At 36.6% G+C, this 17,970-nt stretch overlaps 1 protein-coding gene across 2 annotated transcripts; it reads left to right on the top strand.

The window, feature by feature from the left end:
- The first annotated feature begins 3,760 nt into the window (after window positions 1-3,760).
- Window positions 3,761-9,237, top strand: LOC140763402 (uncharacterized). 2 transcript variants are annotated; one of them, XM_073101581.1, is made up of 8 exons: window positions 3,761-3,862; window positions 4,482-5,066; window positions 5,189-5,338; window positions 6,228-6,298; window positions 6,535-6,631; window positions 6,721-6,762; window positions 6,985-7,568; window positions 8,341-9,237. In XM_073101581.1, exons 1-8 carry the CDS (start codon window positions 3,772-3,774, stop codon window positions 8,926-8,928), a joined length of 2,208 nt encoding a protein of 735 aa, XP_072957682.1. In that variant the 5' UTR covers window positions 3,761-3,771; the 3' UTR covers window positions 8,929-9,237. The 2 variants fall into 2 exon arrangements, with proteins under 2 accessions (XP_072957682.1, XP_072957681.1); XM_073101580.1 differs by having other exon boundaries at window positions 3,762-3,862; window positions 4,479-5,066.
- The last annotated feature ends 8,733 nt before the right edge of the window (window positions 9,238-17,970 follow it).

Raw genomic sequence — 17,970 nt, 5'->3', positions numbered from 1 at the left:
TTAATTTTAACTTTATATTACACTTAGTATAATTACTAAGTATCGTACTAGTTTACAACCGAACATTATAATAATTTATACCTGTATAATTTCTCTATGCAAATATAATAAATAAGTATAGTTATAATAGTATAAAAGTTATTTCACACGTGAACGTCCCTTTGTATTCCTGGTTTATTTTTTATCCGATATTACACACTTTTACCTAGTTGCTAATTTCATAGTTCTATTTTGCTAAGTTCAAAAGGAATTAATTGCCTCTAGAGTTTTTTCTTTTTCTTTATTTTTTGGGTGGAAATTGGATGAATCGATTCGATCTCAGTGGTTGAGAAAAGTAAGAGAAGTCCTTACTGTTTGACCAGCTACTGTGTATTAATGGGCCAAAGAGATGATTTAGAAACCGACCTATTGATCTATCACCACCTAACACGCCCATGTAAAATTGTAAATAGCCAACCAGATTACTTCATTGAGATTAAAGGTTTCACAATTGGCAGAATACACCCTAGCTTTTGCCTTATGGACTTGTATTTATTCCTAAACCAATAGGTTGAGGGAATCCAATGCATACTTTCTGAAAAAACCCCTAGACACACGTATGTATCTAAACACTAGGCAATGATTTCGCTCGTTCGCTTAAGTAAAAATCGGAAGAAATATTAAAAACGAAAGCAGAGATGAACACCAAGATTTTAACGTGGAAAACCCAAACGGGAAAAAAACCACGGATCCAAATTCGGATCAAAACCAATCACTAGAATATTAGCAGTTACAAGACTGACTCACTAAACAACCCGTCGATCCAAACGACTTTGTTCCTCTCAGTCTTGCTCGCTAGAACCCACGATTCACTGCTTTACGAAAGATTAAGATTTGTAGATGAGAAGAGCCTTGTTAGTTGAAGAACCAATGTAGCCTCAAGAAGTCTCCTTCAATAATCTTCTTCAACAACACTAGAGTTAGGGCATTACAATACTTATATATGATCTCCAAGATAGAGCCAAATCTAAGTCTTATCCGTACTTATGATCTTCAAGATAGAGCCAAATCTGAGTCTTATCCGTTCTCATGATCTTCAAGATAGCCAAATCCAAGTTTTATCCGAACTTATGATCTTCAAGATAGAGCCAAATTCAAGTCTTATCCGTACTCATGATCTTCAAGATAAAGCCAAATCCGAGTCTTATCCGTACTCATGAAAGTCCAAGATTCTTAAACTTTGTTGGTGCGTTCGAACGGGCTCGAGTGCGTTCGAACGCGACAGCTTGAATTCTTCAGGTTGCGTTCGAACGCGTTTGTGAACGCAGCTCTCGGTCTGTGTGAACGCAGTGCCCGCGTTCGAACACGTTTGTGAACGTGACTCTCTGTCTGTGTGAACGCAGATTTCGTGTTCGAACTCGTTTGTGAACGCACTGCGTTCGAACTCATTTGTGAACGTACCGTGTTCGAACGCGTTTGTGAACGCGGTGTGAACTCAACAGCTTTTCTCCAATAATCTTGTAATTCTTCAAATGAGAGATATTCTAGACTTGTGTAAAGCTCATATACATGAAAAAATACACTTAGAATATTTTGTACACAATTGCCAACAAATAAAAACCTAACACTTTCTTCTTTCAACCGTATGTAAATGCAAAAGAAAAAAAAGCATCCAATTCTTATCACCTTTTCTCAAGCCTATAATACGTTGCATTAAGCTAACATTAATTGATAAAAATCAAGAACGAAGACATTGTTGTGCTAAATGCCGATCAGTGGAAAGTAGCGGAAGCAAAATCCTTCACCCTCAAACAAATCCAAATAGAATAGTAATAATTAAGACAAATTAAAATATTAAAAAAGCTAATATTAATACTAATATGAGAACTTTAATTTTAAGGTGCTAGTTGTAGAGATCTTTTAATATCAAAGTTAATCACAAATAGAAATTTCAAATGTAAACTACAAAGAGAAAAGGGAGAGAGAGAGTGACAAGATTTACGTGATTCGGCGATGTGCTTACGTCCACGGGCGAAATAATATTCAATTCACTATGCAAATCACCAAATACAAAGTTTTTAACTCTAATATCACTCTAAACAATGGTGGCTCTCCTCTTTAATATCTTTCTCATGCAAAATGCTTACACCAAACCCAAAAACCTAAATATTAGTATTTATAAGGTTGACTCAAATTAGCTGAAAATCTTGCCAGCATTTGAATGCCCGCGAATCCCGTTCGAATACTCACAGGGTCCATTCGAACTCCTACATAGTGCAAAATTTCTCTGGACTTTGCGTTCGAACACCCCCAGGGCCCATTCAAACGTCTTTGATGTGCAAAGATTTTCAAGGCTTTGCGTTCGAACGCCCTCAGGGGCTCGTTCGAATGCCCCGGCACATAAAGTTTTAAAACTATTGAAAACTAAGTTTGAGCCAAAATTCAATAATTCTCTACCTTGGCGAAAAACTCAATATTTCAACAAATCACTCTCTACCACTACAAAGTGAGTGCAAATCCTAGAATTGCATTGCCCTGCAAATTTGCATCTTTTGATGCCAAATCTAAATAATTTATACAAACAATTTTAAAATAAACTCCAAGTGGTCTTCACCATTAGGAAGTGCATGCACCACTCCTGAAACCAAAGGCAACCAACTATTCAAAGCGAATGAGTGTACTAAGATATAGAAAACTGTACTAATTACATGAACCATACAACCGGAGCAAAATAAATGAAGAAGAATATACAAATTCCATGCTCAGTAATTTTGCATTTGGCTATTTAGAACATAGAGGAAGTTGCTTTAGGACGTTGCGGGGAAAGAAGTGTACCTCCTGCTTAATTGTGACAAAAAAACTATTCTTTGCTCAAATTGCAGGTAAACCTTTGGCTTTGCCCTTGATGATCTTTGGAGTTGCTTTAGCTTTTGGACCATTGCAGGTTAACATTTTTGTGAAGCTGGCTGTCCCGGAATATGATCCCATTCTCCCGTACTCTGTATAAAACTAATGACCCAAAGAGGAGAGGATGCTTTCGAAATTAACCATCCTGTTGATCAATCATCACCTATATACGTATGAAAAACTGTAACTAGGTAGGTAGCCGGATTGGTTCATTGAGACTAAAGGTTTCATTGAGATTAATAGCCTTAGGTGTATACGAGTTCTTATACTGCCATGCTGTGACCAACACTAAGGTATAGATAACTGAACTAATTACATGAACAATGCAACCGGAGCAAAATAAATGCAGGAGAATATATAAAACATATAGGAAGTTGTTTTAGGACGTTGCAGAGAAAGTAGAGCATAATATATACCTCCTAAATAATTGGGACCAAAAACTATTCTTTGCCCAAATTGGAGGTAAACTTTTATTGGATTTTGCCTTGATGATCCTTGGGAGTTGCTTTGGCTTTTGGACCATTTCAGGTTCACATTTTTGTGCAGCTGGCTGTCCCAGAATATGATCCCATTCTCCCATACTCCTGTATTAAACTAATGGGCCAAAGAGGAGAGGATGCTTTCGAAATTAACCAACCTGCAGTATGTTTGTAGATCATCAATCACCAGAATATATGCACGTACGCCGTAGCTTTAATTTGACTTATGAACTTTTATTAATTTATTCCTAAACCCAATAGGTCGAGAGCATCCAATGCATGTACACTTTGTTCCTCTAATCATTAAAGCAGCCAAATTTGTCGTCACCTTTAATTCCTCAAGCTAGCCTATAAATTAAACCTTACATTAAGCCAACATCAGTTGATCATAAAAATCAATCTGGTCATGGCAATGCTTCGCAATCATACGGAAGTATGGTCTGACGATGATAATACGAAGGAATTGTCTCACGATGATGGGCGGGTCCACTTTTATGGTAACATCTACCATGGTTGGCTCTTTAATTTATGTAATTTTACTATCTAATTGGCTCCTCTTAATCTTTCTTCAACTCTATGTGTCTCACTTTGTTAATATTTAAGAGTTTAGAAAGAGGAAAGGAAATTGGAACAACTTTACAAAATGACAGCATTTATAGAATATTTTTAAATAATTTTTTATTAATGAAAAATTATTAGAATTTTCTTATTCCACTCTCGTTTCTTTTGTAAAAATTATTTATGACGCAAATTAATCCATCGTCATCTTTATTATATAATGTTTTAGCATCTAATGACTAATGTGATCGCAATAGTAATTTATTTACTATATTAATACTTTATTTTTTAATTCTTAAACTTTATTTAATTGTTTATAGAAGTTATTGCTTGTATTGAGGTGTAGGTGTATTTTTGTTTAGTTTGATATAACTCCACGAGATGTAGGAATATGAATTTAAAATTTTTATGAGAAGTCTGGCGAACAATTATGGGATCATTATTGATAATTAATTAGTTTTGCAAAGTTCTGTATTTTTTATTTGTTTTGCAAACAATTTGAATGTGTCTATGATTCATGTATGGTCCGTCATATTGAAAATTGTGGCTCCGCAGTAGATTCTAAAGTGAGCCCATATGACCCCCACAAACCACGGCAGTCCAAATTCCCAGCGATCTATCAAGAGAAATTCCAGAAAAAGTACAAAGAGATTGATGACGCTATACGCAGCGATGATTGGACCTATCTCCAGAAGCTCATATCAGAAAAGTTCATACTAAATGATGATGAGATGAATTTATCAGACGCGGTGAATTTATCAGATGACCCGCTGCTTAGCGTCGTGATCGCCCACAAGAAGAGCGATCTCGCACTGAGGCTGGTGGAGGTGATGTCTGAAGAGAATCAACTGACGGCTTCGAACATCTACGGTGATACGGCGCTGCACGTGGCTGCAGCAAATGGAGACGTGAGGGTGGTGGAGAAGCTCGCGATGAAAGACGGGAAGCTCACGTGGTTGAGAAACTGGAAAAAGGAGATTCCGCTGCACAAGGCGGCGCTCTACGGGCAGCAAGACCAAGACGCATTTTGGAAGCTGGTGGAGATCGGAAGCGAGATAAATGGAAGTGACTGGGATGATTTAGGACAAAGGAGGGAGGATGGCTCCAACATGCTGCATTATGCAGTCACGGGAAATGCACCTGGTATAGTTACTTAATCAACTTAACTATATACATACATATATATAATAACATCGAATATATATATATATAGGTTTTGGTTGTTAGTTAATCAACTTAACTATATACATACATATTTGATGCAGATCTTGCAATGGATATAGCAAAGAAATATCCAGAACTGACTACTAGTCGCAATACATTTGGCGCCACGCCATTGCACCTCCTACTGACCATTCCTGAGGCCTTCAGAAGCAAACTGCAACTTGGGTTCCTGGATTCCATCATCTATTACTGTTAGCACACTTAATTTCCTTTCTTCTTCTTCTTCTTCTTCTTCTTCTTCCTTTCAATTTTCAATTGAATTAGTCCTCGATCTGCACGTATTTCGCTATCATAGGGATCGAGTAGCTAGCAGATCCCAGATGCATGTCTTGGAGTACTTACTGGTTACTTATTTTCATATTAGTTAGAACAGTCAGTCAGCCAATTTTTAATATATCATAAAGGATCAGCGGGGTTTTAGCTAGAGATCATTGCAAACTAATTAATCGTGACAGAAATTTAGCTTAATGGGTAGTGCAAACTAGATCTCCAAACTATTAGAAATATATGCCTGAAACTATTTCTATCATTGCACACTTCCTAGTATGTCGTCTAATTTAATATTAAACTACTATATATGCGCCATGACCCTGTTTTCTTATTACTATCCATCACTTCATCTCTTACTGCATGCATTGCCACCTTATGTGAAAGAACAAGAGTAGAACATGAATTTAAGAATATGAAACTGGGAGAGAAAAGAAACATGGAAGATGATGAAACTTAGGCACTTTCAACCAGAATTTATTTTCAAAAACCAACTTGTATTGCACGTATATAAAGGCTTTCAGTAAGAAATATATGTTAATTAAAAATACATATATCTTGTTTAATTTGTATTTAAGATTAGAAGTTCTTAAAGATTTATCAACAAATAAAAAAGATTCGAAGTAAGGTATATTTCTATAGATCAACTCTATTATGGGTAAGTTCTATGTACATTATATTGACGCAAGAGGCATATACAAAGCACAATTATTCAACTCGGGTACGTGTGCTTACAAGTGTGTGTGTGCATACACACATGCACCATTGCTCGTGCTCTTCGGCACTCTTTTCTAGCTTATTTCGTTATTTCAGGTATTCCGTTGGAAAAGGAGAAACCTGTTGATAAAACTAACAACGAACGAAAGGAGTCAGGGATACCAACGGTAATTCATTATTTAATCTTTTTATATGAGAAGTCATGCATTAGGCAATATTAGATTAAATGGATCGAATGTGAAGTCTTTTTCCCTATATATATTTTTCTCTTTTTTTTTTACAATATTAACCATGTGATCTATCTAATAATAAAGATCGAGTTAAATATAATTTGTTTCAACGATCGTGAGATAATTATTTTGGCTTTTGCTACAATAAATGCTGGAGCTGCAATTAACTGCAGGATGAAGAGAAGCAGTCTTTGATAACACTTCATGGAAAATTTCCAAAACATTGTTCTACCCTTTGCTACCTCCTAGAGTTGATTTATCGATTTCCTGGTACAGTACGTAATTATCCCTTATTAAGATTGCATGACTTTTGGGCTTCATCTGACTTAACTGATTTTCTGAATTTAATGTTTCTACAGTCACATGGATTCGGCAGTTTGTTTTCAATGTATTGAAGCAATGTGAGTTTTAAATATGCTAATATATAGGAATTCATTCTCGTTGAAAAAGGTTTTTAGAAATTATTTATATATATCCTCTACTTGAAAATGCAAATGCATTTTATTATGATCTTATTTCTCTATATGTCCAGGGAAGTTAATTTCTATATAAACTTGATATCCACAATTATAATCTAATATACTACTGTAGTTAATTTACAATTCTTATTTGTTATCCTACAGTATTCCCTAGTATTCAGGAACTCCAAGAGCAGAAACAGAAGCAGAGGCAAACCAAGAAACTGATTGCTTTATTAGCTAAGAAGCCTGGTTATTGGAATTTTTATAACAAAGGAGGGAAACCTTCCGAAATAAATATCTTTTACCCTTCAAATGAAACAAAACAAAAGGAGGGAGGGAATTCTTCAGAAAATAAGACCCTTTTGAAAGAATTAGTGAAGTGCTGCTGCCAGAAAAAGGATGCGACTGAAAATCACGTTCGATGGACTGAGTCACCTCTAATTATTTGTGCTAAAATGGGACTTGATGAATTCGTAGAGGAAATCTTAGACCTATTTCCGGAATCTACATCCAATTTAGATACAGAGGAAATGAATGTGCTTCAAGTGGCAATCAAATATGGCCACAAAAAGATTACGAAGCTTATACTATCAAAGATCTCTGGGAGTAATCCAACTATACCTTCTGGGTTGCTGTCCTACGTCCACCCGGCGACTGGAAATACCATCTTGCATTTTGCTGCAGAGAAAACTGTGAAAGATGAGGGCTTTCTCTTGCAGATGCAATATGAACTCCAATGGTTTGAGGTGAATTTACACATAACTAACTACAATCCATTTATTACTTGCTCTATACATGTATGGTCTGAGGGCATACTTTTTTATACCTGTTGCAACCTTTTTTTTCCTTTCAAGAATTGGTGAGAAAAGTCTTTATCTTAGGTTAGACTAAACAAAAGGTAGATGGACTTACAAAATACATATGTAGTATGTAATCGATCGTGTGCATGGCATAAGTTAATCTTCTATATCATACCTTAATCTAGTACTTTATTGTTGTTTGTTGTTGTTGTTGTTATTATTATTATGTAATGAAATCCAGTAAGACCAACTTCTTTCCTCTTTACATTAAGAATTAAAAGTGCTCCCGAGTGGACTTTTCTTTTCTCATTGCAATTTTATAGATCAGTGCAATTTTCTTTTCTCATTGCAATTTCAATAATAGAGATCCATGTATGTGCTAAATTTTTGAACTGCTACATGTTCACTTTATTGTAAATATTACTCCATATGGTTTAGTGGATAACTGTAAAATGTTTTTTTTTTTTAAAAAAAAAAGAGAATGGTATAACTGTAAAAGGTTGCAAAACAAAAGGATTTACTTTACGTATGCTATACTAAATATATGAAGTACGTAATTCTATTATGAAGTTACAGACCATGCATACATAGGGATCTATATCTTGGAAAGATGAAACGTACACAAAGACAGATTTCGTGTATCTCTGACTCGGAGTAGGATTTAAAACTATAAATAATTATAGAGAAACCAACTTACATATGTTTGTATCAAATGCAGAAAGTAAGAAAGATGGTACCAAAAGATCTCTTGCATTGCCGAAACAAAAATGAGCAGACTGCAGAAGAGCTTTTCACTGAGAAGCATGAGGATATGGTAAAAAGTGGCAAAACGGAGCTAACAGAATTGGGGAAGACATGCTCTGGCCTCGTAGCAGCTGTGGTATTTGCCTCCAGTTTCTCTATTCCAGGTGATAAGGATGCAAACCAAGATCCAATCTTTCTCCACAGGACTGCATTCAAAGTGTTCTCTCATGCATACGTGATTGGGTTATCCAGTGCCGCTGCTTCTCTTGTGTTATTCTTATCCTTCTTAGGTTCGTCTTACAGGGAGCAAGACTTCCGACGCTCTCTTCCTACTAAGTACTTCTTAGCTAGTATGTCATTCCTCATTGCACTAGTGGCTCTACTTGTAGCCTTCTCATGTAACATCTATCTTCAAATCTACGGAGGAAAGAGGGCAGAGAGGCAGGACATAATTCCGTTTGTTTGTGAGCTCACCTTCTTCCCGACAGTGTGTTTATTGGTGGTACTCTATCGCAGTCCCATAACCGGGATCAAATCTTTTCTCCGAAACTTTTGGCGTTAAATTGAAAGCTGTGGAAAATAAATTTGATCATAAGCACGCAAAGAAGGAAGCAGAGCTTCGAATATCTAGTGCCTGTTAAAAGGAAGCAGAACTTGATTATCTTTTTTGTCATACTATTTCATCTAGTTAATTGGTGTGTTATTACCAAGGATATTTTGGTAGTCATCATACTTATGAGGGGCATTTAGGAATAGTTTTATCTTGTTATGTATGAGTTTTGTTTGGTCATATGAAAGTAAGTCATTATATGTCAAGATAACTCTTAGTCTTTTTTATTTTTTTAATTTTGGTGTCATCTTAGAGAGCAAGAAAAGGAAAAGGATCCATCTTGGAGTTTTGCTAGAAAGAAGGTGGGTGACCTTCTATTCTACCTTCTACATCTTTTGTGAGCTTGTTTTGTAAGTTCGATAACTTTCTATTTGTGAAGACTTGGTATTATTGAGTTTATACCTTAGTTATTATCTCTTGAGGTGAAGATTATGATTTATATGCATTGTGATTATTTGGGTGCTTGATTGTAAGGTTATCTTCTCCCTTCTTGTTTCTATTTGAGGTTGTGTGATTTTGAGCGTGTAAAAAATATTAAATTTTTACACTTAAAGAAAATGAAGTTATCAGATTAGAGAATACTAATTTTTCTTCATGGTATTAGAGCTACAAGGGTTCTTATGGTGAGTTAGAGATTCTACATCCATGGGAAGCAAAAGAGAAGTGCTTCAATTTGTGCACACAAGGTATTTGTAGAATTGTCTCTATGATGGATATAATGAAAAGTTTCAATTATCTTGGAATGGGAAGGCTCACAAGTTCAAATTATCCAATATGTAAGTCATGCATGGAGGCATACCTTCAAGGCCAAGAGTTATGGGAGACCATTTGTGGGAGTGAGACCTAAATACCTGATGATGCACCGGGAAATAAAGATGGAAGAAAGAGATAGCTTGCTAGAAATGGTAAGGATATGTTTGTCTTAAAGACATCTATGCATAGAGATATGTTTGATCATATTCGAGAGGCCAAGACACTAAAAGATGTTAAGAATGCTTTTGAAAAGTTGTTGACAAGGAAAAGTGAGGCTAGGTTGTAATTTTTAGAGAATGAGTTGTCAAATACAATTTAAGGAAACATAAGCATTGGAGAGTATTTTTTTCAAAATAAAGAACGTATGTGCAGAGATTTCTAGTTTGGATTCGGATGAACCAATTAGTGAAGCAAAGATGAACCGGTACCTTATTCGAGGGCTTCAAAAGGAGTATCATTTTTTTGTCTCATCACTACAGGTTTGGGATAGACAACCAAGTATAGTAAAGTTTGAGAATTTGCTTAGCAACCAAGAAGAATTGGCAAAGCAAATGGCAGAGTGTTTGATTTCCGGTAAAGATAATAAAGAAGAGGCTTTGTTCACTAAAGACAAGAAGGGCGATCCAAGTAGAGGCAAGACAAATATAAATGCACATGAAGGTGAAAATTCAAGTTATAGAAATAAAGCTCCAAGAAAAAAGAATATCAAATGCTATCGATATGACAAGATGAGACATATTAAAAGAGATTGTATGGTCAAGCTCAAAGATGCAAATGTTGGCTCTAGGAAACTCAAAGAGGCAATGGCATGATCAAGGTTCTTACTTTATATTCGGTGATGCTTTGAAAGATAGATCTAAATATGTTCAAGTATTAGCAAGTGTTAACTATTATAATGATTGGATAGTTGGCTCGGGGTGCTCTCATTATTTGACCAGTGACAAATCTAAATTTAATGAGTCCATGCACTATGAAGGGAATGATGCTATTGTTACGGCGGACAAGACAGTCCATTCGGTGGTGAATGAAGGTGTTGTAAAGATAAATAGAGTCACTTTAAAGAGCGTCTTACATGTGCCAAGTATGACTAAAAATCTTATTTCCATTTCTCAAGTAGTTATATTCTCTTTGGGCTTAATGATGTGAGAATTACACGGAATGTTCAGAATGTTGATACAGATGTCATCCATTATGGAAAAAGGGTGAAATATGTTTATGTTCTTTCGATCAGAACTTCATATGTGGAGAAAACTAGTAAAAATAACAATCTAGTTTATGGCATACAAGATTGACACATGTGAAACTTGATAAAATGAAGTATATATTCTCAAAGAAGTTGGTGCATGGAATACTTTATCTAAATGATGTCAAAAGTTGGTGGCGTATGTGAAGATTGCCAACTTGGGAAGCTCCACCGTTTACCATTTGAAGACTCCAAGTCAAGATGCAAGAAGCCACTTGATCTTGTTCATACAGATACCTTGGTATCAAATAGTACACCGAGTTATTTTGGATTTAAATACATGCTTCTCTTCGTAGATGATTATTCAAGATTTTTTTCAGTATATTTTCTTAAAGAGAAGTCTGAAGCTTGTTTTTCAAATTCAAACTCTTCAAATCAACAGTGGTATGTGAGTATAGAAAAAGAATCAAGTGCTTGAGAAGCGATGGTGGTGGCGAATACATATCAAAAGAGTTTGATTGTTTTTGTAGAGAGCATGGAATCCGGAGGCAATTGATTTGTGCTCATACTTCGCAACAAAATGGCGTGGCGGAGTGTAAGTTGCGATATCTTTTGGAAGCTTGTCAGTGTTGGTTATATTCCAAGAATTTGCTAAAGGAATTATGGGCGGAAGTGATAATGTATGTATCTTGTGTCATCAATCTAACGCTATTGAGCTCTTGTGGTATGAGATCTCCTTTTGAGTTATTATATAGAATAAAGCCTTCTATTGCATATTTTCAAGTGTTTGGTTCTGTTTATTATGTGCATGTACCCAATACAAAGAGGAGCAAATTTGATACTAAGATATAGAAATGTGTTTTCCTTGACTATGATACTCAAAAGAAAGGGTAAAAATGCATGGATCCGAAGATGCAAGTATATCATTTCTAGGAATTTTGTGTTTGATGAAATGTTTTCGTATTATGATCGACGGATTGTTGTGCCAAATAAAACTTCATCAAGCTCTCATATTGAGGTGGGTGTAGAGAAACCATTTTTCACACAATTGCCTTCTGAACTTAGTTCATCAACTTCTTCTCCAATGAGGGAGATGGGTGGAAGGGGGAGCTTAGGCTCCCCAATGGAAAGCTCTTGTCCAATCCAATTTATGGAAGAGCAACCTGCAAGAAGATCAACTCGGGAACATAGGAAAAACTTATTTTGGGCCAGAGTGGAACCATCCATATTCTCTAAAAGTTTTAAGAACTCAGCATCTCCTATTCCACTATCTTCTCATGTATGGCCCTGACTCGTTGTAATAGGTCGAAGACCTGGGCTTCAATTAAATGGAACGAATATGGATATATTTTTTTCCTTTTCTCTATCTTCTCTCTCTTTTACAATATTAACCGTCTGATCTATCTAATAATAAATATTGAGTTAAATGTTCTTTGTTTCAACAATATTGACATAATGATCTTGGCTATTATTGCAAACGCAGGATGAAGAAAAGCAGTCTCTCATGACACTCAGTAAAAAATTTCCAGAAAATTATTCTACCCTTTGCGACCTCTTGGGGTGGACTATCATTCCCACAGGTGCAGTAATATCCTGATACGATTCGGATTTCACCGATAATGCCTCGAGTATGGATACATTTTATGAGTATATTTTATTCTTGTTTTAGTATTTATTTCATAGAAAAATAAGTTTTTTGTATGTCGCGTTCGAACATGGATAGAGTACGGTTGAACGTGCTTGTGAATGACTGCATTAGGTTTGCAAAAACAGAGAACACGAAATGTGCATTCGAATGCGATTAGGCGCGTTCGAACGCGCTTGTGAACGCCTGCATCAAGTTCGTAAATACAGAGAGCGCAAAAATGTGCGTTCAAAAGCGATCGGGCACGTTCGAACGCGACCAACGAAAATCTACTATTTTATGGTTAATAATTGTCATTTTTAAAATTTTTTTGTTAGCCTCTAGATATGTGGATGGCAACCATGAAATCATTATTGATGAATTGAGTTTTGCCTTGTCTCCTTCATCTTCTTCTCTCCCGTTCTCTTGATCTCCGGCAATGCCGCTTCTAACCTCCCTTGACCGGCCAATCACTCTAGTCCCTTAGGGGCAGCTCACTCATCCCCCTACTTCCAATCTATCCAACATTCGTCGTAACCCTTCCACCACCACTTATTCACCGGTGCCATACCATTAACGCCGGTCCACCACCATCCACCTTCATCTAGGATCTCGTGCCTCCATCCACGGATACTAAGATAGCCCCCTGACGTTCATCCACTAATCGGACAATATCTCGAGATCCCTACATTCGATTCACCTGAAATTTGATTTGTTGGAAAACTCTTTTCCGGGGCTACAACATATCACAATCTCACGTCGATCCGACTACAGTATCTTTTGAGATCTATTTTTAAAGTTTCGTATCAAATCTTATTCAAATATGAAAATCGGGATAGATCGAACCTTAGCCTAAAGGGGAGATCGTACATATCCCTTAAGGTTGCATGATATATGTGCTACATTTGAGTTACTGATTTCCTGGATTTAATGTTTCTGCAAGCTGATGGATTCGGCTACCTGTTTTCAATGTATTTAAGCAATGCGAGTTTTTTTTTTCTAATATATACGAATACTTGTTCAAAAAAGTATTTTTAAAAATTATTTATATCGTGGATTTCGAAATTCGAATGCGCTTTACGATTTTTATTTTTTATCCAGGGAAGTTTCTATATAAACCTATGCCCACATTTATAATGTAATATACTGATTTGATTTAGAATTCTTGTTTGTTATCTGACAGTATATCCTAGAACTCAATTCTATCTAATTGAAGAAAAAAAACCACGGGGAAACCAAGGACCTGATTTCTTTCTTGGGTAAATATCCTAGTTATTGGAAATGTTTTAACCAAGGAGGAGATCCTGGTCATGAAGGAGGAAGAAAAATACTTCTTCGTAAGGGAGACGAAGAACAACTGGAATCTAAGAATGAAAATGAAGAACCGAAGAACGAAACTGTAGGAGAGATCCACTACCGCCAGACAAAGGATGCGAATGATGATCATGAAGAGATAATTCACTGGACTGAGTCACCTCTAATTATTGGTGCCAAAATAGGACTGGATGAATTCGTGGAGCAAATCTTAACACAATTTCCGGAATCTACATACAATTTAGATATAGAGGGAAGGAATGTGTTTCAAGTGGCAATTAAATATGGGCACAAAAAGATTGTGAAGGTTATAGATTCAATGACCTCTGGGAGTAATCCAATATTACCTTCTTGGTTGCCGTCCTCCATCGACATTGACTGGAAATACGATCTTGTAATTTTCTGTAGAGAAAACTGAGAAAGATGAGGGCTTTGCCTTGCAGATGCGACATGAACTCCAATGGTTTGAGGTGAACTTATGCATAACTAACTACTATACTCCTATCCGTATCCGTATCCGTATCCAGATATGGATCGGGTAGCGGATTGGGTTGGACTGAAACCGACCCGTTTTCACCTCTATCCAGGAAACATGCTTTAGAAATTAACCCTGTTGGGGATATTATGGGTTGCATACACGTTACAAATTAACAATGCTTATGGAAACTATTGAGGAAAGAGGTAATTATAAATTTGATCATAAGCATGTAGAGAAAAGAAACATTGAAGATGATGAAACTAAGGCACTTTCAATCCCGAATTTATCTTCAAAAAACAACTTGAATTGCATGTTGTGCAAATAACCAAATGGGTGAAGGAAACGGAAGCAAAATCTTCACCCCCAAATATCACAAGTAGGAATAGTGATGGAAAACCAATGCAATGTTTCGAAAAAACTCCAATGAGGTGTTAATGGTGATATAAAAGCACTAAACAAGTTTTAATCACGGATTAAATACCCTAATGCAAGCAATATCTAGAATGGAAGAAATGGAGATAATAGAGAGAGAGAGACAATATTTACGTGGTTCGGTGATGTGCCTACATCCACGGGCGGAGCAATCTTCTTTACTTCGCAAATCCCTCACTTACAAAGTGTTTAACAACTATAATCACTCTCAATATAATGGTGGCTCAACCCTCATAAATGTTCTTCCAACTACCAAGCCCTAAAAAACACACTTTAGTATTTATAGGCAGGTTCAAATTTGGAGTTTTTCCGCGTCGTGTTCGAAGGCCCTCGGGTTTCGAACGTAGGAGGGACCATTTGAATGCCTGCATCAAAGGCTACTCCTGGGTTGGATATGCGTTCGAATGCGGTTGGGCCGTTCAAACACCTGCATCAAAGGCTGCTCTCGGGTTGGGGTTTGCATTTGAACGCAGATATGCCGTTCGAACGCTTGCATTACTACTCTCTGTTTGGAATTTTGGAATTTGCAGGCGGTGCAATTTTGGAATTTGCAGTCACTTTGCAATAGTGGAGAGTGATTTGGTGAAGTTGTGAATTTGTTGCCAATATGGAGAATTGTTAAAAATTGGTTCAAATTCAGTTTCAGCAAAAAAATTCAACATGTATCAGTTTTTCTGTGCCGCGCGTTCGAACGGGCCCTGGGGGCGTTCGAACGTGGGCTCCAGACAGAGAGCAGTCTATGATGCAGGCGTTCAAACGGCCCCAGTCGCGTTCGAATGCGAGCTAACCCGAGAGCAACTGTTTTTGCAGGCGTTTTAACGCCAGTCTGCATTTGCACTGGGCGCGTTCGAACGTGCCCCGCGGGCGTTCGAACGTTCCTTTGGTTCTGTTGCTTTGATATGGGTGCATTTGAACGTGCCCTCGAGGGCATTCGAACGCGACGCGAAAATCCCCAATGTGAACTGGTCATATAAATAGAAATGTTGGATTTTAAGGTTTTGTGTGGGCATTTTGCAAGAGAGAAAAGTTTGTAGGAGAGAGCCACCATTGTTAGAGAGAGATTAGAGTTGTAATCTCTTTGTATTATTTGAAGATTTGCATAGTGGATTGAAGATTGCTCCGCCGGTGGACGTAGTCACATCGCCGAACCACGTAAATCGTGTCTCTCATCTTTTTTATTTATGATTTGCATTGATTTGATATTCCTATTTGTGATTACCTTAGGTATTTGAAGTTCTCTACAACTAGCATCTTGTATTTGGAGTTCTCACATTGATATTGATATTAGCTTTGCTAATATTTGATTTGCCCAAATTATTACTATTCTATTTGGATTTGTTTGAAAGTGAAGGTTTTGCTTCCGCTTTCTTCACCCATTTGAGTCTTTTGCATGACATGATGTCCCAGAATATGATCCCATTCTCCCGTACATGCCTGCTGATAGTTTCTCGGGTAATTGAAAAAAAAGTTTTCCCCCAATAACTGCTGTTAGTAAACAGGTAAATAGACTATTCGTCACTTCTCTTGGGTTATGGCCTTATGGAAAGAAGAACCCATGCAACCAGCTACTCATTTATGTCTGGACTATCATACGTCCCTGTAATTTGCCTCTGTAGTTTTATTATTATTATTATTATTTTGTTGCTAATTTTTGGTGGAAATTGAATCTCGGCAATCCAATCCCATGGGAACTCGATCCTTACGGTTTCCATAGCTACCTTCACAAGCTGAATAGAGATTGAATAACAATTAGTCCTCTGCACGTATTTAGCTGTCATAGGGGTCGAGCAGCAGATCCCTGTTGTCTTGGAGTACTGGTGCTTTGTTTTCATATTAGTTAGAACACTACTCTGCCAAATTATTATACTATAAGAATCAGAGGGGTTTTAGCTAGAGATCATTGCGAACTAATTATGACAGAAATTTAGCTTCATCGGGTACTGGAGAAGGTATCGTATACACTCTCCAAACTATTACGTATATATGCCCGAAACTATTTCTATCACACTACCTAGTACGTAGTCTAATTTAGTATTAAACTACTGTGCGTCATGACCCTATTTGCTCATTCCTCATTCCTATCCATCACTTCATCTTCATTGCATTGCCACCTAATGTTAAAGAACAAGGGTTGAACATGATTTTAAGAATATGAAACTCGGGGAGAAAAGAAACATAGAAGATCGATGATGAAACAAACTTGAATTGCACACATATAAAGGGTTTCAATAAGAAAAACATGTCAATTTAAATAGCATATATAGTGCTTTATATTTAAGATTACAAGTCCTCTGAAAGATTTATCAAAAAGCAAAAAGATTTGAAATAGGTACATTTCTGTAGAATAATAGGAGGGAAGATATGATGACAATCCTAGAATAAAAAACTTCACAAACTGAATAGAGATTGAATAACAATAAAACAGAGTATAATCAAACAAATAATAAAGAGAACGTTATAGATATAGCATAGTTGCAGGAGAAGCGTACAGTAATTTGTTTAGGAACCCGAATTTTAACTACCGCACCGGGCAAACATTTTAGCACCATAAACACTCTTCACCTGTTGAATAGGAGTAAGGAAAATTAGGCCATGCAAAGATACTTGTTAATTTGTATCCTCAAATATACAGCTTGTTCGCAAACTGGAAATAGTTTCCATGCGTGTTATTCGTAATTCCTTGATTGTTGTCAATTAACACCTCGAAGTGGAAGGCTTACACACTTTATGATACGATAGTTAGAAAACTAATTACATTTTCACTAAAGCTTAGTCATCTTTCACGTACGTAAGTCGTCAGTTCTATACAAGTTGTACTTACGGAGAATATATAAAGCATATAGGAGCTGAGGTTACTTTAAGACGTTCTAGAAGAAGAAGTGTATACCTCCTGCTGAATTGGGACGAAAAACTATTCTTTGCTCAAATTGGAGGTAAACTTTTATTGGAGTTGTCCTTGAAGATCTTTGGGAGTTGCTTTGGCTTTTGGACCATTTCAGGTTCACATTTTTGTGCAGCTGGCTGTCCCAGAATATGATCTCATTCTCCCCTACTCCCTATTAAACTAATGGGCCAAAGAGGAGAGGATGCTTTCGAAATTAACCAACCTGTATGTTTGTTGATCATCAATCACCAGAATATATGTACGTACGCCCTGGCTTTAATTTGCCTTATAAACTTTTATTTATTTATCCTTAACCCAATAAGTGG

This window comes from Typha angustifolia, chromosome 7 (assembly GCF_048772165.1).
Source record: "Typha angustifolia cultivar Huaian chromosome 7, ASM4877216v1, whole genome shotgun sequence".
NCBI classification, from domain to species: Eukaryota; Viridiplantae; Streptophyta; class Magnoliopsida; order Poales; family Typhaceae; genus Typha; species Typha angustifolia.
This window is presented reverse-complemented; position numbering and strand designations above follow the sequence as displayed.